This window comes from Phacochoerus africanus, chromosome 11 (assembly GCF_016906955.1).
Source record: "Phacochoerus africanus isolate WHEZ1 chromosome 11, ROS_Pafr_v1, whole genome shotgun sequence".
Lineage (NCBI taxonomy): Eukaryota > Metazoa > Chordata > Mammalia > Artiodactyla > Suidae > Phacochoerus > Phacochoerus africanus.
In genome coordinates, this window is record NC_062554.1 from 11,928,131 (window position 1) to 11,955,332 (window position 27,202).

At 41.3% G+C, this 27,202-nt stretch overlaps 1 protein-coding gene across 3 annotated transcripts; it reads left to right on the forward strand.

The window, feature by feature from the left end:
• Positions 1-51: 51 nt before the first annotated feature.
• On the forward strand, positions 52-26,831 carry AAMDC (adipogenesis associated Mth938 domain containing). Of its 3 annotated transcripts, XM_047753298.1 has the most exons (5): positions 70-159; positions 6,822-6,888; positions 7,212-7,361; positions 24,288-24,383; positions 26,655-26,831. In XM_047753298.1, the coding sequence occupies exons 3-5, from the start codon at positions 7,230-7,232 to the stop codon at positions 26,793-26,795; spliced, it is 369 nt and encodes a 122-aa protein (XP_047609254.1). In that variant the 5' UTR covers positions 70-159; positions 6,822-6,888; positions 7,212-7,229; the 3' UTR covers positions 26,796-26,831. The 3 variants fall into 3 exon arrangements, with proteins under 3 accessions (XP_047609255.1, XP_047609253.1, XP_047609254.1); XM_047753299.1 differs by lacking the exon at positions 6,822-6,888 and having other exon boundaries at positions 52-159; positions 24,288-24,393; XM_047753297.1 differs by lacking the exon at positions 6,822-6,888 and having other exon boundaries at positions 52-159.
• The last annotated feature ends 371 nt before the right edge of the window (positions 26,832-27,202 follow it).

Genomic DNA, 27,202 nt, shown 5'->3' on the forward strand with positions numbered 1-27,202 from the left:
TAAACCTGAAGGGGGCGGAGCTTCGCGCGTCGACTGGCCGAAAGGCTTTTTCAGGGCGGGGCGAAGGGGAGGAGCGTTTAGATGAGACAGCCTGAACGTAGGTGAGAGGTAAAGCACGGAGCGGTTTGAGAGTGCAGCTCCTTGGAGAGACGGCGTTGGGTAAGTTTTGGGGCGCTCCTCGACCTGAAACTGGGCTACTGGATAGTAGGGGAAGTTGAAGGAGTGAACAAGAGGACACTTGGGGGAAAAAGTACGATTATGAGAAAAAATCGGAGAAGGGAAATGTATTAATTAATTATGTTGGGATGGGACCTTTTATGAAGAAGTCTCAGCGAAAATTTGCTGAGGGATACTGCTGAAGTACAAGAACCGCACCTGTGCTGGAAAAGCAGGGCCTGAAGACTCTGGAGGACGACGGCCTGATGGACCGGGGCTCTGCTGGGATCGTCACCCTGAGGAGTTGTGGTCCTGATAGGAAACCAGGATCTAAAGGGACCATGCCCTTCACAGGAACCAAGGCTTGAGATGACAGGGCCCTCCTGCGGTTGTCTGGGGTGGGGGTGGGGGACTTTGTTGAGGTGCGAAGATCTGGGAAACTAGGCTCTGCAGGGGACCAGAATCAGAGGGTGGGCTACACCTGCCCTGAGGGCGGACTTGATAGGAGACTTGGTCCAACTGGGTTGCAAGGACAAAAAGCAAGACTTGAGCCCTAATAGAATGGCTTCAGGACGTGGCAGATTTTTCATTTCTTTAAACTTCGGTGAAGTGGGAGTGGTTATAGTACCTATATCATAGGATTTTACTAGATAATTCACAGTACATTGATTAGCACAATGCCCTGGCACATTGTAAATTCTTAAAAAATATTAGTTGCTACTATATTAGAAGAAAAGAGTTCCTAAAATTTAGATGGAATTAAGCAATATGCAATTTATACAGTTCATTACTTTGAGCCAAAAGTTTGTGTGCATTTAAAGGTTATATAGTTTCTACTTAGTAAAAAGAATTTACAAACAAGGTATAATGTAAACTATGTAAAACAGAATAATAATTAAAGGAAAGTAAAGAAATATATAGGCAATCGATTATGTTGAGAACAGAGAAAATGATCACCACAATTAAACATTGAATTTTGTTCTGAATTTCTAGGTAAAAAGGAGAAAAACCATAATGGTCTGTGTCATATTAATTAGCTAAAGAAACAACAAGAGAAAAAAATTCTGGAGTTCCCGCTGTGGCATCGTGGGTTTAATGATCCTCCTTGTCTCTGTGGAGCTGCCAGTTCGATTCCAGCCCAGTGCAGTGGATTCTGGATCTGGTGTTGCTACAGCTGTGGCACAGGTCACAGCTCCAGCTCAGATTTGATTCCTGGCCCCAGGAACATCCATATGCTGCAGATGGGACCAAAAGAAAAAAAAAAAGAGAGAGAGAGAGAGATAAAAAATTCTATGTTGTAAGCGAAATTTATTACCTGGAATACTGATTTCTAATATACAAATCCTTTTTAAAGGAAAAAATGTTCTTTTGAACTTTAGAAATACCCTTGAAAATTCCACTTAAGGAAGTGCTGATGAGGAGTTCCCTTGGTGGCGCAGTGGTTCACAAATCCGACTAGGAACCATGAGGTTTCAGGTTTGATCCCTGGCCTTGCTCAGTGGGTTGAGGATCCGGCATTGCCGTGAGCTGTGGTGTAGGTTGCAGACACAGCTCGGATCCCGCGTTGCTGTTGCTCTGGCATAGGCTGGCAGCTATGGCTCTGATTCAACCCCTAGCCTGGGAACCTCCATATGCCGTGAGAGCAGCTCAAGAAATGGCAAAAAAGACAAAAAAAAAAAAGAAGTACTGATGAAACAAAAATCTACACATCAGTGTGAATGTACTTCATGCCATTGAACTATACACTTTGAAATGATTAAAATGAAGAGTTCTAGAAGTTCCCATTGTGGCTCAGTGGCAATGAGCCTGACATTAGGATGCTGGTTTGATCCCTGGCCTCACTCAGTAGATTAAAGATCTGGCATTGCTATGGTGTAGCTCGCAGACTCGGCTCGGATCCCAAGTTGCTGTGGCTGTGGTGTAGGCCAGCAGCTGTAGCTCCAATTCAACCCCCAGTCCAGGAACTATTATATGCCACAGGTGTGGCCCTAAAGAAAGCATAAAAATAAATAAAAATTTAAAAAATAAAATGAGGAGTTCCCTAGTGGCCTGGCAGTTAAAGGATCTGGTGTCATTGCTGTGGCAGGGTTCAGTCCCTGGCCTGGGAACATCCACATGCCACAGTCTCAGCAAAAAAAAAAAAAAAAAAAAAAAGGTTAAAATAGTACATTTCATGTTATGTATATTTTGCCACAATAAAAAAGTAAAAAGTAAAAGAAGAAAAGTCTTACTTTAGGAAAATATCTATGGTGATGAATTATCATAACAAAAAAGTTTTAATTTAATATATGGTAAAATATCATTTTAAGCAACACTGAAATGAAATACAGAACTAAACTAAAACATATATTGTACAACACAGGGAATATAGCCCATATTTTATAATAACTATAAATGTAGTTTAACCTTTATTCTTATTTATTTTTTTCTGACTGCACCTGCAGCATATGGAATTCCAAGGCCAGGGATCAGATCTAAGTCACTGCTTCACTTATATCACAGCTATAGCAATACCAGATCCTTTTTTTTTTCCACTTATAATGATTTTTATTTTTTCCATTATAGCTGGTTTATAGTATTCTGTCAGTTTCCTACTGTACAACAAGGTGACCCAGTTACACATACATGTATACATTCCTTTTTCTCACATTATCATGATCCAGCATAAGTACTAGACATAGTTCCCAGTGCTATACAGCAGGATCTCATTGCTTAACCAATAGCAACACCAGCTCTTAACCCACTATGTCAGCTGGGGATAGAACTGGTGTCGCCACAGAGACAACACCATTGCGCCAAAGCAGGAACTGCAGTAGATCACCTGAAACTTACATAATTTGGTATATCAACTATACCTCAACGAAAAAGAAAAACTAGGAGTTCCCTGATAGCCCAGCAGTTAAAGATTCGGCATTGTCACTGCTGTGAGCTGCTGGTCACTGCTGTAGTATGGGGTTCTATCCCTGGCCTGGGCACTTTCGCATGCTGCAGGCGCAGCCAAAAGAAAGGAAGGAAAACTAAACTAAAACATGTTGGTAGGACTCTCAAACTGTCAAGTTACATCTTTAGACCTAGGGCCCTGAAGACCCCAGTTTTAAGAAAAATCTGACCCAGAATACATTTTTTTGTTGTTGTTTGTCTTTTTTTGTCTTTTTAGGGCCACACTTGCAGCATATGGAGGTTCCCGGGCTAGGGCTCTAATCAGATCTACAGCTGCCAGCCACAGCCACAGCCACGCCAGATGCAAGCCAAGTCTGCGACCTACACCACAACTCACGGCAACGCCAGACCCTTAACCCACGGAGCGAGGCCAGGGACTGAACCCGCAACCTCATGTTTCCTAGTTGGATTTGTTTCTGCTTCGCCATGATGGGAACTCCCAGAATACATCTTAAACAGCAGTTTTGTAGGAAGATACAAAAATCTTCATAAGAGCATAACTTAATTTGAGCTGAAGTAAAAGGTCATGTATAAAATATTAAAGTCATATCTTTATGAATCAATTTTGTGGAAAGAACCTTCAAACCAAAAGAAAGATTTGTGTCATTTTGTGAATGCTACCCCTGCCACTTTCCTTTCTATCGCTTTGCTTTCAGCTTTTTCAGTACCTAGCCTGCTCTCCCATGGGGTTGTGAAAATAACTTTCTTTTAAAAAGGTTTATACAGGAGTTCCCATCGTGGCGCAGTGGTTAACGAATCCGACTAGGAACCATGAGGTTGTGGGTTCGGTCCCTGGCCTTGCTCAGTGGGTTAAGGGTCCGGCGTTCCCATGAGCTGTGGTGTAGGTCACAGACGCGGCTCGGATCCCTCGTTGCTGTGGCTCTGGCGTAGGCCGGTGGCTACAGCTCCGATTCGACCCCTAGCCTGGGAACCTCCATATGCCGTGGGAGCGGCCCAAGAAATAGCAACAACAACAAAAGATAAAAAATAATAATAATAATAAAAATAAATAAATAAAAAGGTTTATACAATTTTTTTCTTTTCTCAGGCTGACACTGTTATTCAGGCACTGATAAATAAGGTTAGAATTTCTGCCTTTTCTAATCAAGATTGGCATTAGAGCAAAGTCCTTGGGCATCAAAATTATATCACCCAAAAGATAAGAAATGTTTTACTACAAAGCAAGGTTTAGGTCATACCTTCACCAAGTCTGTTCTTGGAAAGAAAATAAACAATAAGCACCCACAATACCATTATCTCTTCTTATCTTGGGCCAGGAGAATTTGTGGGTTACCAGAATCCAATCCCAGAGTTCCCGTTGTGGCTCAGCGTGTTAAGAACCCAACATAGTGTCTGGGACGATACCGGTTCAATCCATGGCCTCCCTCAATGGGTTAAGGGTCCAGCATTGCCAAAAGCTGCAGTGTAGGTCACAGATGTGGCTCGGACCCTGCATTGCTGTGGCTGTGGAGCAGGCCTGCAGCTGCAGCTTTGATTCCACCCCTAGCCCAGGAACTTCCGTATGCCGCAGGTGCCACAGTAAAAAGGATTTTTTTTTTTAAAGGATCTAATCCCAATTTATGTAGTTAGAAAAAGAGTAGCTTAAAAAAAAATGAAAAAAACCTATAATTGATGTACTGCTAGTTCTGTGAAGAACCCTTTAAATAATCATTAAATTGCTTGCCTTTAGTCTTTATTTATACATAAGAAAATTTTTTTTTTCTTTTTACAGCCATACCTTCAGCTTCCAAGATGCGGCCACAGCATAATTTTTTAATTGAAGTATTGTTGACCTACAGCGTTAGTTTTAGGAATACAGCATAGTGATTCAATCTTTCACAGACTTTACACCATTAGAAGTTATTAAAGGATGGTTTCTGCTGTGGCGCAATGGGATTGGCACCGTCTTGGGAGTGCTGGGGTGCAGGTTCGCTCTCTGGCATAGCACAGTAGGCTAAGGATCCAGCGTTGCTGCAGCTGTCACTTAGGTCAATACGATGGCTCAGATCTGATCCCAGGCCCAGGAACTCCATGTGCCATGGCTTGGCCAAAAGAGCAGGGAAAAGAACAAAAAGCTTATTAAAGGAGCTCCGGATAGGGTGCAGTGGGTTAAGGATCTGAAGTTGTCTCCGCAGCAGTGTGGGTTTGATCCCTAGCCTGGCTCAGTGGGTTAAGGATCCAGCCTTGTCACTGCTGTGGCTCTGGTTGTTTCTGTGGGTTCAATTTCTGGCCCAGGAACTTTCATATACTGCAGGTGCTGCAAAGTAAAAAAAAAAATTATTACAAGATAATAGTATGATTCCAGGTGCTATACAATACATCCTACTGCTTATCAATTTTGTACATAACAACTTGTATCTCTTAATCTCATCCCCCTAAATTTCCCCTCCCCTCTCATAATTTTGATTAATTATAAATGGTTTCTCTTAGTTTTTTATTTTTCATTTATTTATTTATTTATTTATTTATTTATTTATTTATTGCTTTTTAGGGCCACACTTGCGGCATATATAAGTTCCCAGGCTAGGGGTGGAATCAGAACTGCAGCTGGCAGCTTATGCCACAGCAACGGGGGATCTGAGCCACATCTGTGACCTACACCACAGGTCACAGCAACAAGACATCTTTAACCCATTGAGCGGGGCCAGGGATCGAACCCACGTCCTCATAGATCCTGGTCCAGTTTGTTACCACTGAGCCACAACAGGAACTCCCTTGTTTTCATTTTTAAAGCTTGGCTTCCTGGGAGTCACCTCTATGCCTATGTAGCTTCGTGTCTAGGCAAAGATTAACAAAAGATTGTATCCAAACACCTCAAGCCAGTAAGTCTTACCCACTCTACTGATGGATCAGTATGTGAGCTGTACATTCAATGTTCAGGCTGTTTTCATCTCTCATCTGGCTCTTCCGTTCTTCTCAGTCCTCTAGAACCCTCTCACCTCTTCACTTTAGATCTGTATAGGCTCCACTGGCCCAGATGTTTGCATGACTTAGGCCTCCTGTCTTTGATGCATGTGCTCACAGCCTTTGTGCCACCATGGATATGTAGGAAGGTTATCCAGCAAGCCCCTACAGCCATATGACATCTTGGGAATTCCCTTTAAATCCCTATCTGCTCTGACAATCCATTGCTTGCCCCAAACAGTCTCACGGTATTTTTGTTGTTGTTGTTGTTGTTGTTGTCTTTTGTCTTTTGTCCTTTTTAGGGCCGCACCCATGGCATATGGAAGTTCTAATTGGAGCTGTAGCCACCAGCGTACGCCAGAGCCACAGCAACACAAGATCCGAGCCACATCTGCAACCTACACCACAGCTCACGGCAACGCCGGATCCTTAACCCACTGAGCAAGGGCAGGGATCAAACCCACAACCTCATGGTTCCTAGTTGGATTCGTTTCCACGGTGCCACAATGGGAACTCCGGCTCACAGTATTAAAGAAGCAGTGCCACCTTCCATGCGTATTTACTTGCCACTGAGATCACCACCAGTCTAACTGGGCAGGGCTCTAAATCAAGTGAGCCTCCTCCCCCAGAGCAGCAAGTTGGTTTTCATGCCCTGTCTCAACCCAGTTGAACCTCTACCAACAGAACTGATGTGGGGGCATGAGTATCCCAGGCAAGAACAGCAAAATATTTTACAGTTCTTAGCTGAAATTCAGTGGTTTTCATGCATAAGCATTTTTTAGTTTGTAATGTACCTTTGTAAAAAATGGTTATTTTTGCAGTTTTGTCCAGCTTTATACCTGCTTTTTGGAAAAGGATTTGTCAACCTCCTCACTCCATCATACTGAAGTAAATATCCACCTTTTAATTTTATTTGTCAAAAAATATCTTGAGAATTCTCTTCAGAGTCTAAGAAGTAATTGTAGTATCTAATTTCTATCATTGGATGATTCAAGATCCCAAGAATAACAATTTCACCTTTTAGACTTCTGGAGAAGGGACAACCACGTAAATGAGAAAGATGCTTCTTAATTCACAGAGTACCAGCACTTAATATATTTTGTATGTGGTATTATATTTGGAAACATATTTTGTATAAAGCATAGCTCGTGTATTTTGGAGCTCTTTTAACCTTACTTTAAAACTAAAATTTATTTTTCTTTTAATTCCAGAGTTCGGTTAAATTCCTTATGTCTTCCCCTGAAATTGCCTCCCTCTCATGGGGGCAAATGAAAGTACAAGGCTCTACTAAAATCTATAAGGACTGCAAAGTGTGGCCAGGAGGAAGTCGGGCTTGGGATTGGAGAGAAACAGGAACTGAGGTAAGTTATTAGTGTATGGTTGACACTGCACAAGGCTGACCCAGTGATTTTCAAACTCTGAAGCTATAATGACCTGGTTCCAAGTAAAAGTAACTATTTCTTGCATTCTCCCTCTCTCTCTGGAAACCATTAAACTCACCATTAAACTTCTAAAGTATGCAGTCCAGGGGACTTTTTGTCATAATCTTGTGCAATAGTTACTAATTCCAGAATATACATATCACCCCCAAGGTAACTTTATAACCATCAGCAGTCTAGGGGCTCCCCTGGTGGTGCAGCAGCTTAAGCATCCAGTGTTGTCACTGCTGTGGCTTGGGTTGCAGCTATATTGTGGATGTGATCCCTGGTCCCGGAGCTTGCGCAGGCTGCAGGTATGGACCCCCCCACCCCAAATTTTATATTTTTATTAAACTATATGTATATATATAAAACTATCTATTGTAACTATCTATATATAACTATCTCTTGTATTTTCCCCATATCAGACTATGTGAGTTAACCTCATTCTGTATTTAAGGAAACTTAATAAGCACAGAGAAGTCAAACTTACATGAGCACAGAGCTAAAAAATGTGAAATCAAACTGTAAATTCAGGTCAGATTTTCACTTTCTTTCCTATTCCCTTCTACTACATCATGATTCCTCTTGTAAACTTTACAAACTCCCAAACCGTGAAGGTGCCATGGATGATACTAGGGAGAGAGGAAACATCTGCCATAAGATGGTTTTTATCTTGTTAAGTTTCATTTGTCAGCAGAATACCCAGTGTTCTAGAACTGGCTGGAGAGAGAAGACCTGAGAAAGATGAGAGGAAAAGCTGAGGTGTTGAGTAGAACTCATCTACACGGAGGCAAAAGGACATCAGATCAAAGCTCTTAAGCCTCCGAGTCCTCATCTATGAAATGGAAATATTACCCACATCATAGGGTTGATCTAATAATTAAAAGGATTGGTGTACTGTGCTAGATATGTTGTAGGGACTCAATAAATGAAGCTGTTATTGTTAAGTTAGTAGTAGCGTGGGTAGAAATTAAACACCACATTTGAAAACTATTAAGGTGAAATTAGCAAGATAAGGCATTTATTAGCTTTTGCAGGTAAAGGGAAATTCTAGCACAGATAAATGGGTACATGGCTGTACCATTTACTGAGACTGGGTATATGAAGAGGAGGAACAGATGTATTTGTGTTTAGGGCAAAGGTTGGGTACTTAAAATGATTAGTTATTTTGAAATATGTTGAGCTTGAACTTACATTAGGGCATTTAGATATATCCAGTAGATGTTTAGATTCATAGGTCCAGGCACTATCACATTTTAGCTAGATAACCTTAACCAAGTTATAGAGGCTGATTGTGCTTTATTTTTAACCATCTATAAAAGGAGAATAATAAGGTCTGTTTGTCATGGGTTGATGTAGAAGTAATACATGGGTTGGAAAGAATGCATTTTAAAAAATGCATGCCATGGAGTTCCATTGTGATCCAGCACTGTCACTGCAGTGGATTGGGTCACTGCTGTGGTGTGGGTTCTGTCTCTGGCCTGGGAACTTTCACATGCCACAGGCAAAGCCAAAAAAAAAAAAAAATGCGTGCCACTTGCCATCATGCAAATTCATTCTTTCCTTTCTCTCAATTTGTTTTTCTCAGTGTGATTTATGGATCTCTTGCATCAGAATCACCTAGATGCATGTTTAAAATGCATGTTCTGTATCACTCTCACTCCTCCCAACTACTGAATCAAAATCTCTTGGGGGTGGGGCTGGAAAATAATATATTTCATGCAATTGCTTTGAATACTAAATATGTTCATCTTTGTAAAGTATCTACCACAGTGCCTGTCACATATTAGATACTTGACTGTTTTTCAAGTTGATTTTTTTTTTTTTGCTTTTTTAGGGCCACACTCACAGTATATAGAGATTCCCAGGCTAGGGGTCCAATCTGAGCTACAGCTGCCAGCCTACGCCAGAGCCACGCAATGCCAGATCCAAGCCGTGTCTGCGACCTACACCACAGCTCACAGCAATGCCGGATCCTTAACCCACTGAGCAAGGCCAGGGATCGAACCCGAAACCTCATGGTTCCTAGTTGGATTCCATTCTGCTGCGCCATGACAGGAACTCCTCAAATTGATTCTCTTTTCTTTTTTGTTACCTGGCACAATGCCTAGCACATATTATTGCTCTACACTATTTGTTTCTCCCAATGTAACTACAGAATTGACCAAATTACTTCTTCCAAATGAGTCCTAAGGAGTTCCCACTGGGGTGCAGAGGATTAAGGATCTGGCATTACTGCAGCTGTGGCATAGGTCACAGCTACAGCTCAGATTCAGTCCCTGGCCCAGGAACTTCTGTATGCCATGAGCACAATCATTAAAAAAAAATTAAATTAAAATTTTAAAAAGAGTCTTAGGAGTTCCCACTGTGGCTCAGCAGTAACAAACCCAACTAGTATCCATGAGAACGTGGGTTCAACCCCTGGCCTCACTCAGTGGGTTAAGGATCAAGCATTGCCGTGAGCTGTGGCGTGGGTCACAGACAAATCTCAGATCTGGCATTGCTGTGGCTGTGGCATAGGCATGCAGTTGTAGCTCTGATTCAGCCCCTAGCCTGGGAACCTCCATATACCCTGAGTGTTGCCCTAAAAAGCAACATAAAATAAAATAAATAAAATAAATAGAGGAATTCCTGTTGTGGCTCTGAGTGCACCCTAAAAAAAAGCTAAATAAAAAAAGAATAAAAAATAAAAATATAAAAATGATGCAGTTCCAAATTTTCCTTTCAGGAGTTCCCATTGTGGCGCAGTGGTTAACGAATACAACTAGGAACCATGAGGTTGTAGGTTCGATCCCTGGCCTCGCTCAGTGGGTTAAGGATCCGGTGTTGCTGTGAGCTATGGCGTAGGTTGCAGACGTGGCTCGGACCCCGAGTTGCTGTGGCTCTGGCATAGGCTGGTGGCTACAGCTCTGATTAGACCCCTAGCCTGGGAACCTCCATATGCCTCGGGTGCAGCCCTAGAAAAGATAAAACAAAGAAAAAAAAACAAACAAATTTTCCATTCAGTCTCATCCCCTATATTTCATAACACACACGTGACCACCTAGCTATTCCATACCAAATATTATTCTCCTATAAATCTACCATGATCTTTCATCCTCTTTACCTTTGCCAAAACCATTTTCCTTACTTAAAATGACCTGTTTCCCTTTGTTCCTGTTGAAATCTTATAAATCCTGAAATTCCTAGCTTTTCTTTCATCTTCTCTGTGAAGCACTTCCTGATAGTCCTTGTGAGAATGAGCTACTTACTCCCTTCTCAGTACTTGCGTAATTCTGTGCACCATCTGTTTGTTTTGGCCTTTAGTGCAGTTCACCTGTACTGTACTGAGTGTGTATTTATCTGTTTTTCTCATTAAGTGGTGAACTCCCTGAGGGCAAGAACTATGCATTTAGCACAGCATCTATAAAGTAGGGCCCAAGAAGTGTTGGCTGCATTGAATGTTTTCATTATAGATGTCATTAAACAATTTTTTTAATACTTTGTGACATTCCTTCTGAGGTAGGTTAATGTTGCAATTCCTCTTTTTATCAGTTTAAAGGGGGACAGGGTAGATTTATAATGACCTAAGGTTGGAAATATCAAGAAAACTTATTATCTTCAATAATTGTCCATAAAATATATTTACTACCACCTACTAGCAAATCTCTACTCAAAAAACTATTGTGTGCCTGGTCAAATATAGCTTTTTTAGGGTCACAGCACTAATAATTTTTGGAACCAGTATTTGCACATGAGGTCTTACTATAGAGCCGATACTTTTCTACTGTCCTCACTTATTTCTATCCTAAAAGCAATAACTGTCTTATTGGAGAAGAGTTTTCTCTTCTTTTCTGTCTTTTTGGCTTTTCCAGGGTCGCTCCCATGGCATATGGAGGTTCCCAGGCTAGGGGTCTAATCGGAGCTATATAGCCTTGGGCCTACACCACAGCCACAGCAATGCAGGATCCGAGCTGCCTCTGTGAACTACACCCCAGCTCATGGCAACGCCGGATCCTTAACCCACTGAACAAGCCTGGCAATCGAACCTCCAACCTCATGGTTCCTAGTCGGATTTTTTAACCACTGAGCCATGTTGGGAACTCCCGGAGAAGAATTTTCTTTGGAAACATGCATAAATCTTTTATTTATTTATCTTGTTAGGCTGACAGGAGACAAGGAGGAAGACATGACTGAGGTGTAAGTTTAAATGAAAGCCAAACCAACTAGCAGACACCCAGAGAGAACCAAAGGAAATTTGGAAACCTTACCATACCTTTTAAACAATGTCAAACATACAATACAGTTATATGAATATGATGATAAATGCCCATACACTGTTTCAAAATCCTCATGTTGTCTGGACTTTTCCATGTCTATTTTCTTTCTCCAAACACACACACACACACACACACACACACACACACACACACATGCTTTTCCCCCGGTCATTGTATTTTATTTTATTTTGTCTTTTTAGGGCCACACCCACGGCATATGGAGGTTCTCAGGCTAGAATTCTTATCAGAGCTACAGCTGCTGGCCTTTGCCAGAGCCACAGCAACACCAGATCCAAGCCATGTCTGTGACCTACACCACAGCTCACAGCAACGCCGGATCCTTAACCCACTGAGCGAGGCCAGGGATCCAACCTGCAACCTCATGGTTCCTAGTCAGATTTGTTTCCACTGCGCCACAATGGGAACTCCTCCCCCAGTCATTTTAGCATAAATGGTAGATATTTTAGCATTTCTTTCCTAAGAACATAAACATTCTCCTACCTAGCCACAGTATCATTATCACCAGTAAAGACATTATCCTTGAGGAGTTCCTCCTGGGAACCTCCACATGCTGTTGTGGGTTGTGCCCTAGAAAAAAGACAAAAAGAAAAGGAAAAGAAAGACATTATCCTTGATACAGTAATATTATCTAGTATACAGTCTATCTTCACGTTTCCCCCCAAACACCCTCCATAACCATTGCTGGTTTTGTGATTTTATTTTTATATGTAATACAGGCGACGGGTACGAAGTGTAATTCTCAGAGTCTGGTCCACATGACCAGACTAAAGGTTCTTGTGCTCAGGAAACTGATACCTAAGGAAGGATAAATGAGTGAGCATTTCCTAACCCTTTCTGCTTTTGTGTATGTTTGTTTTGCTTATGTTTTCCCAGTTACTTTCTATGTCTGGTTGACATGGAAAACCTATGTTGACTTCTCCCCCTCCCCGTTTTTTTCATTTTAAAATATTTGAACCTATATAATGATCTGAAAAAAAAGCAATAAACACTTGTAAACCATCAGCCTAGATCCACCAGTTGTTAATATTCTGCCATATTTGATTTGTCTCTGTGGTTTTCTCTTTCTCTCTCTGAATAACAACATTTGCTGAATCATATGAAAGTAAGTACGAACATCATGACACTTACTCCAAATACTTCAGAATGTATCTAATAAAAGGAAGGCATTCTGCAGTTCTCTTGTGGCTCAGAGGGTTAAGGATGCAGCATTGTCACTTCAGTGGCTTGGATTGCTGCTATGGAATGGGTTCATTCCCTGGCCCAAGAACTACCTCATGCCACTGGTATAGCTGAAGAAGGAAATAAAAAGCATTCTGCCGTCATATTCTCAATGTTACCTCAAGAACTTCAACATTGATCAAATAAAATGTTAACTTCATAGCCAAATTGTTTCAATAAAATAATATGGAGTTCTGGGAGTTCCCGTTTTGGCTCAGCAGTTAACGAACCCAACTAGCATCCATGAGGATGCAGGTTCGATCTCTGGCCTCGCTCAGTGTGTTAAGGATCCAGTGATGCAATGAACTGTGGTGTAGGTTGCAAATGCAGCTCAGATCCTGTGTTGCCGTGGCTGTGGTGTAGGCTAGTGGCTACAGCTCCGATTGGTTCCCTAACCTGAGAACCTCCATATGCCATGAGTGTGGCCCTAAAAAGATAATAATAATAATAATAATAATAATAATAATAATATGGAGTTCTGTTGTGGCTCAGCAGGAAGGAACTCGACTAGTATCCATAAGGATGAGGGTTCAATCCCTGGCCTCACTCAGCAAGCTAAGGATCTGGCATTGCTATGAGCTGTGGCATAGGTTGCATATGAGGCTCAGATCCTTTGTTGCTGTGGCTGTAGTGTAGGCTGTCAGCTACAGCTCCAATTAGACCCCTAGCTCAGGAACTTCCATATGCTGCAGGTACGGCCCTAAAAAAACCCAAAATAAATAAATAAATTAAAAAAATATATTTTATAGCTGGCTTTCCATTCCAATCCAAAATCCAGTCAGGGCTCATGCATCACATTGTGTTGTCACGTTTCTTTATCAACAGATTTACTGACTGAAGTATAATTGATCTACATTACACTATGCAAGTTCCAGGTGTACAACATAATAATTTGTTATTTTGTACATTACGAAATGATTACAATAAGTCCAGTTACATCAGTATGCTGGTTTTGCTGTTAGTTTCCTTCACTTGCAAAAGCTTTTTAGTTTGATGTAGCTACATTTGTTTATTTTTGCTTCTGTTTCCCTTGCCCGAGGAGACATCTAAAAATCTATAGCTAAGACTAACCTCAAAGCATGTCAAACATATTGCCTCCATTTTCTTCCAGGATTTTTATGGTTTCTAGATACCACTGCTACTGAGATGTCACTACCTCCAAGCCCTTTCAGTACACAGAGCCAGAAAATGTGTGTGTGCCTGTGTGTCTCTGTGTGTGTTGAGTTCATAATGATACCTGTGGTTTAATCCAGCATCACAAGATTCTTTCTCTTAATCCACAAGTCCACATCTGTGCCTATTTCTCCCACAGTAAGAAAACTAGTTCCCAAGACCATCAATGTAATAACTTATTTGCTCTGTCCTACTATAGACAAAAATTACTATAGCAATACTGCTAACATTGAAATCACAAAATAAAATTCAAACTCAAAATGGATTAAGACCAAAATATAAGACCAGACACTATAAAACTCCTAGATGAAAAAATAGAACACTCTTTGACATAAATTGTAGCAATATTTTATCTGTCTCTTAAAGCAAAGGAAATAAAAGAAAAAATAAACAAATGGGACTTAATTAAACTTGAAAGCTTTTACTTATAACAAAGGAAACCATGGACTGAACCAAAACATAGCCTACCGAACAAGAGATAATATTTGCACATGATATGAAGAATAAGGAGCTTACATCCAAAATATATAAACAGCTCATACCACGCAACATCAAAAAAAAAAAAAAGACAAAAAAGCAAAAATGAAACGACCCAAATAAAAAATGAGCAGAACACCTGAATTGACATTTTTGCAAAGAAGACACACACATGGCCACTGGGCACATAAAAATATGCTCAACATGGTTAATCATCAGAGAAATCCATGTTAAAACAATGAGAAGTTCTCTGGTAGCACAGCTGATTGGGGATCCGGTGTCGTCACTGCAGTGGCTTGGGTCACTGCTGTGGCATGGGTTTGATCCCTGGCCCAGGAGCTTCCACATGCCACAGGCATGGCCAAAAACAAAAAACAAACAAAACCCCATGATGAGATATCACCTCACACTTGTCAGAATGTCTATCATCAAAAAGAACACAAATAACAAATGTTGGCAAGGATGAGGAGAAAAGGGAGCCCTTGCACACTGTTGGTAGGAATACAGATATAGTACAATACAGGGAATATAGCCAATACTGTAATAAATGTAAATGGAACAGAACCTTTAAAATTGTAAATCACTATGTTGTAAACTTGAAACTCTATAAAAATTTTATACTCAGAACATATCCCAGTTAGGCATACAATCAATCAGAACACTTTAAAGTTTACTTCAGGGGAGTTCCCGCTGTGGCGCAGTGGTTAACGAATCCGACTAGGAACCATGAGGTTGCAGGTTCGGTCCCTGCCCTTGCTCAGTGGGTTAAGGATCCGGCGTTGCCGTGAGCTGTGGTGTAGGCTGCAGACGCGGCTCGGATCCCGCGTTGCTGTGGCTCTGGCGTAGGCCGGTGGCTACAGCTCCGATTCAACCCCTAGCCCGGGAACCTCCATATGCCGCGGGAGCGGCCCAAGAAATAGCAAAGAAAAAAAAAAAAAAGTTTACTTCAATTATCTTTTCTTTATATCATCAATTTAATATACATTTGGGTTCATTTGTTTCTGTTGACATACAATTTTAAGTGTCCCCCCTTTTGTGTCTTTGGTGATTTAATTTTTTGAATATATAAAACATTTGCGTAATTCAGAAGTCAGAACTATCTAACAAGATATATTCAGAAAAATCTTCCTTCCCTGACTCTTCCATCGCATACCTATTTCACTGTTTTTATTTTTATTAGTTTTTTGGTTCATGCTTTTTCTTTGTATTTTTGTAATTATTTTGGAAAAATAAATACACAAACACATGCACACATCCATAAACATCCATCCATACATATATGTATATATATATATAATTTTTTTTTAATGGTTACATCTGAGGCATATGGAAGTACCCTGGCTAGGGGTTGAATTAGAGCTGCAGCTTCAGGCCTGTGCCACAACCAAGGCAACACCAGGTCCAAGGCTTCTGTGAAGCAATGTCAGTTTCTTAACCTGCTGAGCCAAAACAGGAATTACCATATTTTTTCTTATATTCCCCTATCTTTACATAGAAGATAGCTTTAGAAAAAAAGGGAGTTCCCTTCATGATTCAGTGGTTAACAAACCCGACTAGTATCCATGAGGATGCAGGTTCGATCCCTGGCCTCGCTCATTGGGTTAAGGATCCGGTGTCACCATGAGCTGTGGTGTAGGTCACAGACACAGCTTGGATCCTGTGTGGCTGTGGCTGTGGCTGTGGCTGTGGCTGTGGCTGGCAGCTACAGCTCCAATTCGACCCCCAGCTTGGGAACTTGCATATGCCATAAAAAGCACAAAAAAAAAAAAAAAAAAGAAGAAGAAGAAGATAGCAAAACTTGCTCCTTTTCCCCCCATCTTTCATTGAACAAATATATACTTAAAATCAGGATATCTGTCCATAGAGATACTCCTTTTTATTCTATACAGGTGCACAATAATCCACTATATGAATGTACTATTACTTATTCAGTGTATCCTATGGATGGGCATTTAGATTGCTTCCATTATAAATAATGCTATAATGAATAACCTTACATGTTTTTTTTTTTTGTATTATTGGACGTGTATCTTCAGGGTAAAGTCTTAGAATGAGGATGGCTCCTTCAAGGAGCTTTATGGGAAAATTAGGCAAAGAGACGACTGTAATAAGTGCTGTAATATGTAATCAAAAGAAGTACAAAGGGAAAACATTGCCTGGGTGAGTTAGAGGAGTATTTCATAAGGTGTGATCTCTGATTTTCTTTTCCCCCCTAATTTTATGGCCACACCCACAGCATGTGGAAGTTCCCAGGCCAGGGACTGAATCGGAGCCAAAGCTGTGACCTACGCCACAGCTGCAGGAATGCCAGATACTTTAACCCATTGCATTGGACCTGGGATGGAACCCGCACCTCCTTAGCAACCCTAGCCACTGCAGTCAGATTCTTAACCCACTGTGCCACAGCAGAAACTCCTAAGGTGTGTAATTTAAAATAGTCCAGATTGCAAATGCAACAATTTTATATACATAAAATTATAAAAATATTAAAAACAAATGTATAGTCTCATATTGTAGTTTTTTTAATTAGTTTGGAAGAGTCGAAATCTTTTCCAAAAGTCCATTATTAGACATCCTCACATCTCACAGTGACAAGACTGCCAGTTGTTCTTTCAAAATCCATTCTGTCCCTTTTCTGGTGCATATGGCTGCCCAGCTAGTGTCTGCATTTTCTGTTCTCCCTTGCAACGTAGGTATGGCTATGTAACTATGCTATCACCAATATAAAATTGAGTGGAATATGAACAAAAGAAATGATAGATTTGATTTGGGCCCTAAAACAATAGGCATGACCTATTCTTCTTTACACTTCCTTTCATAGTTAGAACTCGGGCATGGCTACTATCAGTTCCCATCATTCAAATGCTTTAGATCACAGAGCAACAAACAAAGAGGGAAAAATCTGGGTCCCCTGCTATCCCCCCACCCCTAGCATAGACTGGTCACACTAATATATGAGAAAGAGAAAGAAATACATTTCTATCTTCTTTAAGACACTGGATCTGGGGATTTTTATAACAGGAGCTTTGCCTTTACCCTAACTAATCCACAGACCTCATCCTGAACTAAACCATGATTGGTTAGACAAATCATTTGGGGTAGAACAGATACTAGGGAGTTAACTGTACTATATCACCAAAGGGTTAATCCCTGAGTTTAACTGGGAACTCCCAAATGCCATAGATGCAGCCTTAAAAAAAAAAAAAAAAGGACATATATACATGCATGTATACACACATACACTTTAAAACTTCATTCTGTTCTAAGAAGGAGGCCATAAACTTCAGCAGATTACCAGGGCACCCTATGGCACAAAAAACAGGCCTCTGCCCTGGTGGAGGCAGAAAGATCACTTAGAGGCTATTAATTCAAGCTAGTGATAATGAGATGTGACTCAGGCAGTGTCCACAGAGGACAGATTCCAGAGATCCTTTAACCTTCACTTGCAGAATCTGCTTTCATCAGCAACACAGCCGGAAAACAGCACTGTTAGTAACATTTATGGTCACTTCGATTCCGCTGAAGGAAATGCTTCTTTGAAAATGTAATATAGGAACGTTTTCTTTTCAAATTTAAGATTAAATTGGGGGAAACATCCTAGCCATATAGGATAACAACGTGGTGTCAGCGAGCATAATGGGTATTAGCTGGACATTCTTCCACAATCAATAGCTTTCCTCCAAGAGAAAACAATAAGCTTTTATAACCTCCCATTGACATGTGATGGGAAGCCTTTTAAAGAAGAGGAACAGGATCAGACACTCACGAAGGGAAGCAGTACTTAGTGGCTTGCCCTGAGGGGTCGGAAGAAGCAGAGGAGGGGCTGGTGGCAGGTTGAGAACGCCACAGTGACAGGCTGATGCTCCAACCACAGGCCACTGCACAGGGCTGTGAGGGATCACCCACCAAGGCCTGGATCCACAGGCTGTTGCAGTTATCTTTCATTGCTCTGCGTGTGACACCCTGAGCCTGCAGTACAGCAAGCCGCAGCCAGATCTGTCACTTGAGCCCCACGGATCCAGCAACTCCGAGGGGCTGAGGCTGACTCCAGTTCCTGAATCTCCAGAGGGTTATGGTTTTGCACTCTTGTATGGCCTTGCACTTTTTTTTTTTTTGTCTTTTTGCTATTTCTTGGGCCGCTCCCTCGGCATATGGAGGTTCCCAGGCTAGGGGTCGGATCGGAGCTGTAGCCACCGGCCTACGCCAGAGCCACAGCAACGCGGGATCCGAGCCGCGTCTGCAACCTACACCACAGCTCACGGCAACGCCGGATCGTTAACCCACTGAGCAAGGGCAGGGACTGAACCCGCAACCTCATGGTTCCTAGTCGGATTCGTTAACCACTGCGCCACGACGGGAACTCCTGGCCTTGCACTTTGAGCAGTGGCCTTATTTCCTTGTGCCAGAACGTAAGCTCTTACAGTCTAGGGATCATGCTGCTCCTCAAAGGAGATGCTATTCTTTGTTAAATGAACAAATCATTATTTCAGAAAAATGCATTTACTTAAGGCAGGTGAAGCGCTCCAACCCCTATTTGTAATTCTACTAAATATTTACCTTGGTCATTGTCCCAGAAAAAATAAATAAATAAAGGTTAAGTTCTTATAACTGTTCAGCTCAGGGTGGTTCTAGGATCGAACTGTGGAAATCAAAAGAGCATCTAATTCAATGCTTGTAAAGAACCAATTCTTTTAAGAACCAATTATTGTAATCAAGTGAAAAAATATCCCATTCTTTGTTTTGTCTTTTAAAAACATATGAACCTAAACTACTTTAGAGATAAAGAATCTAATTGCCCTGAATCTCTTCTGATCTTCGTGGAAAACAGGGAAAGCTGGAGGCAGAGATACTGTTCAGAGCCACCTGGACACTAGCTCTGCATCCTCTCCCATGATGAGGATGTACCCTTGCTACTCATCAGTTTGATCCACTCTTTGACCTGCAGGCATCCTAATTGAGAACACTGATATTTTCTTAAGTGTAAGCTCCTATAGCCTTAGTGTAAATTCTTTAGGAAGACACTGAGGAGGTAAGTCCGAATATAAAAGGGTGTCAGTGTGAGAGACTGGCTGTTATCATCTCTGCAGATTCACTGACTGAAGAGTGCAACAATAGTTGTATACCCCACAGGGTGTACAAGAGACATGAGCAAAGATGTGCTGCATCTGCTCCTGCTTTGTGTAGCCACCTGGCTTCTGATAAGCTTTGTTTCCGTGGCTAACCAACCAGGAAGCAAGAGCATGTATGTGCGTCTACAGGTGGTCTCTTCCTGCTAATCTGTAACCTGCTTATGTTAACACTTAAAATATATATATATATATTCTTTTTTTATCTTTTCTAGGGTGGCACCCATGGCATATGGAGGTTCCCAGGCTAGGGGTCGAATCAGAGCTGTAGCCGCCAGCCTACGCCACAGCCACAGAGACGCAGGACCTACACCACAGCTCACAGCGACGCCAGATCCTTAACCCACTGAGCGAGGCCAGGGATCGAACCTGCAATCTCACAGTTCCTAGTCGGATTTATTAACTACTGAGCCACGACGGGAACTCCTAAACTATTTTTTTGAAATAATTTCAGGGGTTCCTAGGTAGCTCAGCAGGTTAAGGATCCAGCATTGTCACTGCTGTAGCTCAGATCACTGCTGTGGCTTGGGTTGCTCCTGTGGTACAGGTTCAATCCCTGGCTTGGGAAGTGCTGTGTGCTGCAGGTACAGCCAAAAAAAAAAAAAAAAAAAAAAAAGGAAAAAAGAAAAAAGAAAGGAAGAAAAAAGAAAGGAAAGGCAAAAAGTCAGACACACAGAAAAGTTGCAAGAATGTTAGAAATGATTTTCAGTTTTACCCAGATCCAAGTGTTAACAGTTTATCATATTTTCTTTATCATCTTCTTCTTCTTTGCTTTTGTGGCCATACCTGTGGCACATGGAAGTTCCTGGACTAGGGGGTGAATAAGAGCCGCAGCTGCTGACCTGCGCCACAGCCACAGCCAGAGCCACAGCCACAGCCACATTTGATCCATGCCACATCTGCAACCCATGCCTCAGTTTACGGCGAAACCAAATCCTTAACCAGCTGAGCCACAATGGGACGGCCATCCTCTTCCTCAACGGATACTTTTTTTCTGAATTGTTGTAGATATCCTAGCCCCTTATTCCACAATTGTATTTACCAAAAAACAAACAAGGCCATTCTCTTACAACACAGTGATGAAAATCAGAAAATTAAACATTGATACACTGCTGTTATCTACCATACAGACCTTATTCATCTTTTGCCCCATGAATTGACCTAGTACGTTACATTTACTTCTCATATTAATGGAATCATACAGTATATAATCTTCGAAGAGTTGCTTTTTTCACTCAGTATAATACATTTTATTTTTTTATTTTGTTTTGTGGGTGAAAGGAGTAAAAGACAGCTTTCATTGCTTTGTCAGGCAAAGGAGGCCACAGCAGGCTACTGCCCTAAAGACTGTAGCATAATACATTTTAGATTCACTCACAGTGTCGTATGTATGGATAATTAGTTCCTTTTTACTGCTGAGTAATGTTATACTGTTGGATTATAACATGATCTGTTTATACATTCACCAGTTGAATAATCTGTTGGATTGTAACAATTTGTTTATACATTCTATCCAGTTTGGGACCACAACAAATAAAGCTGCTATCCATGACTATAGACAACTCTGCTAGATGATATATACCAATGCTGTTAAAAGGCTAAATATTAGGAGTTCTTATCACAAGGAAAAAATGATTTTTCCTTTTTTTCTCTTTTATCAGATGATAGATGTTAAATAAAATTATTGTAATCATTTTCCAATATATGTAAGTCAAATCATATGCTGTATACCATGGACTTCTACAGTGCTATATATCAATTATATCTCAATAAAACTGGGGGAAAATGTCTGGAGTAGGACTCCTACGTTTAGAAAATAGGAGTAACAGTTCCCCCCACCAGTAAAAAGATGCTATGAACATTCAGGAACAGGTTTTTGTGTGAATGTGAATTTTCATTTCTCTAGGATAAATATCCAGGTATGTGACTGCCGAATCACATAAGTATCTACGAATGTGCCAAACTGTTTTCCAGACAGAAGATGAAGAAAGGGATAGGTGGTGAGACTGGTGAGGAAGCTGGGAAACTACCGACCATGTTAAGGAGTCTGTCAGCTATTCAAAGGACAAGAAGCCATTGAATGCTGTTAAGCAGAGGGTGACTTGAATGGATCTGTGTTTTGCAAAGATTCCTCCAGCTACAGTTTGAACAATGGATAACTGGAAAGAGCTAAAGTGGGTTTATGGAGACCAGTTAGGAAGCTACTGCAATCAGCTAAATAAGAAGTATTGGCACCTTAGACCAGGGTAGTGGCAATGCAAGGAGATGGAGAGGAATGGACAGGTCCAAGAGGTAATAAGGAAGGACATGTCTAGCTAATACACAGTAAATCCAATCTTTTGGGGGAAATGTTTACTATTTCAACATTTTACTTTTTAAAAAATTTTACTGAAATACAGTTGATTTAGGAATTCCCGTCACGGCGCAGTGGAAACAAATCCAACTGGGAACCATGAGGTTGCCGGTTCAATCCCTGGCCTTGCTCAGTAGGTTAAGGATCCCATGTTGCCATGAGCTGTGGTGTAGGTTGAAGATGCAGCTCGGATCCTGCGTTGCTGTAGCTGTGGTGTAGGCTGGCAGCTGCAGCTCCAATTTGACCCCTAGCCTGGGAACCTTCATATGCTACAGGTACAGCCCTAAAAAGCAAAAAAAAAAAAAAAAAGAAATATAGTTGATTTACAACATTGTGTTAATTTCTGCTGTACAGCAAAGTGATTCAGATACATATATTTATCTTCTCTTCCATTACGGCTTATCACAGGATATTTAAGAGTTTCCTGTGCTATGTGGTAGGACCTTGTTGTTTATCCATCCTACATACTATAGTTTGCATCTGCTAATCCTCAACTCCAAATCCTTCACTCCCCAAGACTGTTCTCCATATCTGTGAGTCCTTTTCTATTTCATAGATAGGTTCATTTGTGTTATATTTTAGATTCCACATCTAGTATCATATAGTATTTTTCTCTTTCTGACTTCATATAGTATGATGATCTCTTGGTCCATCTATGTTGCTACAAATGGCATTTCATTCTTTTTTATGGCTAAGTAGTATTCCATCATATATATGTGTGTGTGTGTGTACATAACGTACATGTACATACACACACACACACACACACACATATATATATATAGCACATCTTTATCCATTCATCTCTCAATGGACATTTAGGTTGTTTCCGTATCTTGGCTATTGTAAATAGTGCTGCTATGAAAATAGGTCTGCATGTATCTATTTGAGTTGTATTTTTTTCTGGATATATGCCCAAGAATGGCACTACTGGATGATACAGCAACACTATTTTTAATTCTTTGTTTCCCTCAAGGCATACTCTTACTCACACTTGAAGACACAGCTAGAATAACATGTCTTAGAGTCCTCCTGTGTTGCGGTGGGTTAAAGACCTGGTGTCACTGCAGCGGCTTTGGGTGCTGCTGTGGCACGGGTTTCAATCCCTGGCCCAGGAACTTCTACATGCTGCGGGCGTGACCAAAAAAATAAAAATAAGACAGCATGTCTTCCATGACATTTTCCCACTCATATTTATTCACTCCCTCTTCTGAGGTCTTCAACTTTCTATTTTATCTCACCTTTGTAACTCTTTGCTCACTAATGTTACTTGACTACAATGCCTTCAAAGACTATTTAGTTCACCTCAGAATCTGCAGTGCTTCCAGTATAGGGCCCATTGTAGAAGAGGTGTTCAGTACGCGCTTGTTGACTGAATAAAAAAGACAAATCAGGGAAGGGAGGCTTTGCCTTTCTGAGCTTCCATGCTGAGTGCCATCCTTACAGACATTCACAGAAGAAGCCCAGAGTTGGGTTGGTACTTAGCACACTCCTCTACGCCCTTTGTTGACGTGGAAGCAGTTCAGAAGCCACCATCCTTTAATGTTGGATTCATGTTTATTAAATACCTTACCTTAAGTATCCCTGGGAGAATCTGAGAAGACGTTACAGAGTGATAGGCAGGTTTTAAAACATCAACATTTTCCTAGGGCTAACCGGGAAAGGGGGTCAGAAGAAAACAGTGTGGCAATTTCTAAATTTTGGCAGGGTGTGTGGGTGCTATCTTCTGCTTCATCGTCTTTCACTCTCTCACCCATCACTTACACGCCAGTCATATGGAACTACGTGTAGTTTACGAGGGTTTTCTTTCCTCTGCGCTTTAGTTCACACTATTCCGTGTACTTGGTATGCCTTGTTCCCTTGGATTTCCTTTAACCTAATTCCTATTTAAATGTCACCTCCTCTGGGATGCCTTCCCTGACTGCTTGCCCTAACTCCCCAGGTGTGAATTAGGTGCTCTTTCTCTGTGTTCTCACTACACCCTGAAGTTACTTCTTTGTAGCACTTATGAAACTTTAAAATTTTCTTTTTTAGTATTCTATGTTTTTCGTTATAGACTTAGAGCTCCATAGGGGCAGCAGTGTATGTTCTGTTATTCCCAGGGCCCAGAATAATGCTTGGCACTGAGTGAACCTTAGTAAGCATTTCTTCAGTGAATGAATGAATCTCACAACAATGCTGATTGCACAAAAAGATTAAAAGAGGAGGTAGCTGGTATACTTTCTCTTTCCATGTCCAGCATTCTCCTGGTGTGCAGCCTGCAGATGTGGAGGAAGTGGTTGAGAAAGGCGTGCAGATCCTTGTGATTGGCCGAGGGATGAGTGAGGCCTTGAAGGTAGGTACGGGTGAGTACAGCTTTCCTAAGGACTCTGGACTCTTTCGCTTAGAGATACGTTCTTCTTGGAGGTTTACCTCTATATCACACATCCTCATTTTGCTGAGCCAGTGGATGGTCTAGGATACAACAGCGGCTGCACAACACTCTTCCTGACCACGGCTGGACTCTCCAGTCTCTACAGAGCCACAAGCCTGTGTAGTTTCAGCAATTTTTCACAAATTCCTCAAATCTTTGAATTTCCTAAGTTTTACAGCTATCATTATTTGGCTCTCTAGACTTTTATAGTACTTTACATTTTTATAATATTTTTTTACATTTTTCTTTTCTTGGGCATGTTCAAGTTAGGCTTTTTTCCCCCTTACAGAAGAAAAGTTTATTTTTATTGTACTTACAGAAATAATACATGTTTATTGTAAGAGTCAGTGTAGAAATGTAGATTTAAAAAGGTGAACAAGACAAAAAAAAAAAAAAAGGGAGTTCCTGTCGTGGCTCAGTGGTTGACGAATCTGACTAGGAACCATGAGGTTGCGGGTTCGGTCCCTGGCCTTGCTCAGTGGGTTAGGGATCTGGCGTTGCCGTGAGCTATAGTGTAGGTCACAGACTCGGCTCAGATCCCGCGTTGCAGTGGTTCTGGCATAGGCCAGTGGCTATAGCTCCGATTCGACCCCTAGCCTGGGAACCTCCATATGCTGTAGGAGCAGCCCTAGAAAAGGCAAAAAGACCAAAAAAAAAAAAAAGGTGAATTCTCCACATCTGGTGTATTAACTGCTGTAATTCTCTCTATGCATTTGCAAATATATACACACTTACACATACTTATGCCCATGTTTTTACATAAATAGGATCACACTATACATATTGTTCTATAACTTTTTATTCAGTTACATTATTGCATTACGGACGGCCTTTCACGTAAGTATATAGAGATCTACCTCATTCTTTCTTTCACGTCGATATCCTAAAATCCAGTTCCCTACTGATGAGGTGCCCTTGACTTATTTATATTTCTTAGCTTAATCTAGTTTTTTTTACATTCAAATAATTCCTATCTCTAAGGCTACTATTGTTATAAAATTCTTCAAATATGTAAAAACGTAATATAGGGCATTTAAAAAAGTCATGTCACTCAGAGTTCCTTCTATTTAAAATAATCTTCAGGACAAGCCAGAGTTGAGAAAATATCTAATAATGCTGGTGCTATTGAGAATCTTTTATATAAATTCATTTGCAAATATTTATTGAGCACTTTCTATGGGTCACACCTTATTCTAGGCGCCAGAGACAAGATAAACAAGACAAGGTTTACGGCCCTCATGGATAACAAAAAGTACACAATTTCAGATCATAATAAATGCTGTTATAGGAGTTCCCATCATGGCTCAGTGAAAACACATCTGACTAGCATCCATGAGGAGGAAGGTTCAATCCCTGGCCTTGCTCAGTGGGTGAAGGATCCAGTGTGGCCATGAGCTGTAGGTCACCGATGCGGCTCAGATCTGGTGTTGCTGTGGCTGTAGTGTAGGCAGACAGCTATGGCTCTGATTCGACCCCTCACCTGAGAACTTCCATATGCTGCAGGTGTGGCCCTAAAAAGCAAAAAAAGAAAATGGTGACTTATGAGGGGCTGCTCTAAGTGGGGCGGTCAAGAAAGGCCTTTCTGAGAAGGCATCTGAGCTGCAGTGAATGAATACATACATTAACTTCATCCTCACGCCAACCCTGTGACTGTAAAATATCCCAGTTTACAGGGGAGGAGACTGAGGTTGAGAGACTCTCAGCGTCTCTTCCTTAGTACGTGGCAGTTAGAATTTAGACTCAGGCGGACTCAAAACATGGAACATTTACATGCTGGCCATTTTACATCCATGAGCTAAATTAGTTCTCAGACCAGCCCTGTGAACTAGTTACCATTATCCCTATTTACAGACATGGAAACAAAGGCTCAAAATTTAATTGACTTACCCCAAGTCACACTGTTAGTAAGGACTTAAATTCAATACTGTCTGCCTCCAAAATCCACGCATGCTCTTTCCAGTTTCTATTTCACCTGAGCTGTTTGCCCATATTTCATGATACTTCTGTCAGCTTCTTAGAAGCCTTTTTGACTCCTTGGGGCTCCGTGCCAGATTCTGCATGGGTGACATGCCAGGTGATTGAGGAGTAACAGCTGTCACTGTCCAGTTGTGTAGAATATACTTGCCTCATGGCAGGAAAGAAAACCGTGGGAGCCTTTCCCCCTGACTTACTCATCTTTTTCCTTCTTCCCAGGTACCCGTATCCACTGTAGAGTACCTCAAGAAAAAAGGCATTGATGTTCGGGTCCTCCAGACAGAGCAGGCTGTGAAGGAGTATAATGCCTTGGTTACCCAAGGCCTCAGGGTGGGAGGGGTCTTCCATTCCACCTGCTGATGGAGTCTTAAGAGAATAAATTACTAAGCAATCGTGCCTGTGACTGTCACTCTTACCACTCTTCGCTCTAGCCTCCCCACGCATTTTGGAACAGCTGCTCGTGCCAGGTCCTGTGCTAGGCTTTGGGATGCACAGATGTCTCAGGCAAGGTCCCTTTCCTAGGGGAAATGGCTGAAAACCAGAGGAGACAGATGTTGACCAAAGTTTAACACTGTAGTAAATGTTGGGCCAGACTAGAATTAAGCGAAAATAAAGGCAAAAATGAAGAAAACCTTCTGCTTGAAGGCCAAAGAAAAGTTTCAGTGCATTAAAATCACATTGCAGGGAGTTCCCGTTGTGGTTCAGTGGTTAGCGAATCCGACTAGGAACCATGAGGTTGCGGGTTCTATCCCTGGCCTTGCTCAGTG

Coding starts and splice junctions, on each gene's coding strand:
- AAMDC (XM_047753297.1), top strand. CDS start 7,230: ATGTCTTCCCCTGAAATTGCCTCCCTCTCATGGGGGCAAATGAAAGTA. Junction 7,362..24,287: donor GGAGAGAAACAGGAACTGAG/GTAAGTTATTAG, acceptor TTCCATGTCCAG/CATTCTCCTGGTGTGCAGCC. Junction 24,384..26,654: donor GGATGAGTGAGGCCTTGAAG/GTAGGTACGGGT, acceptor CCTTCTTCCCAG/GTACCCGTATCCACTGTAGA.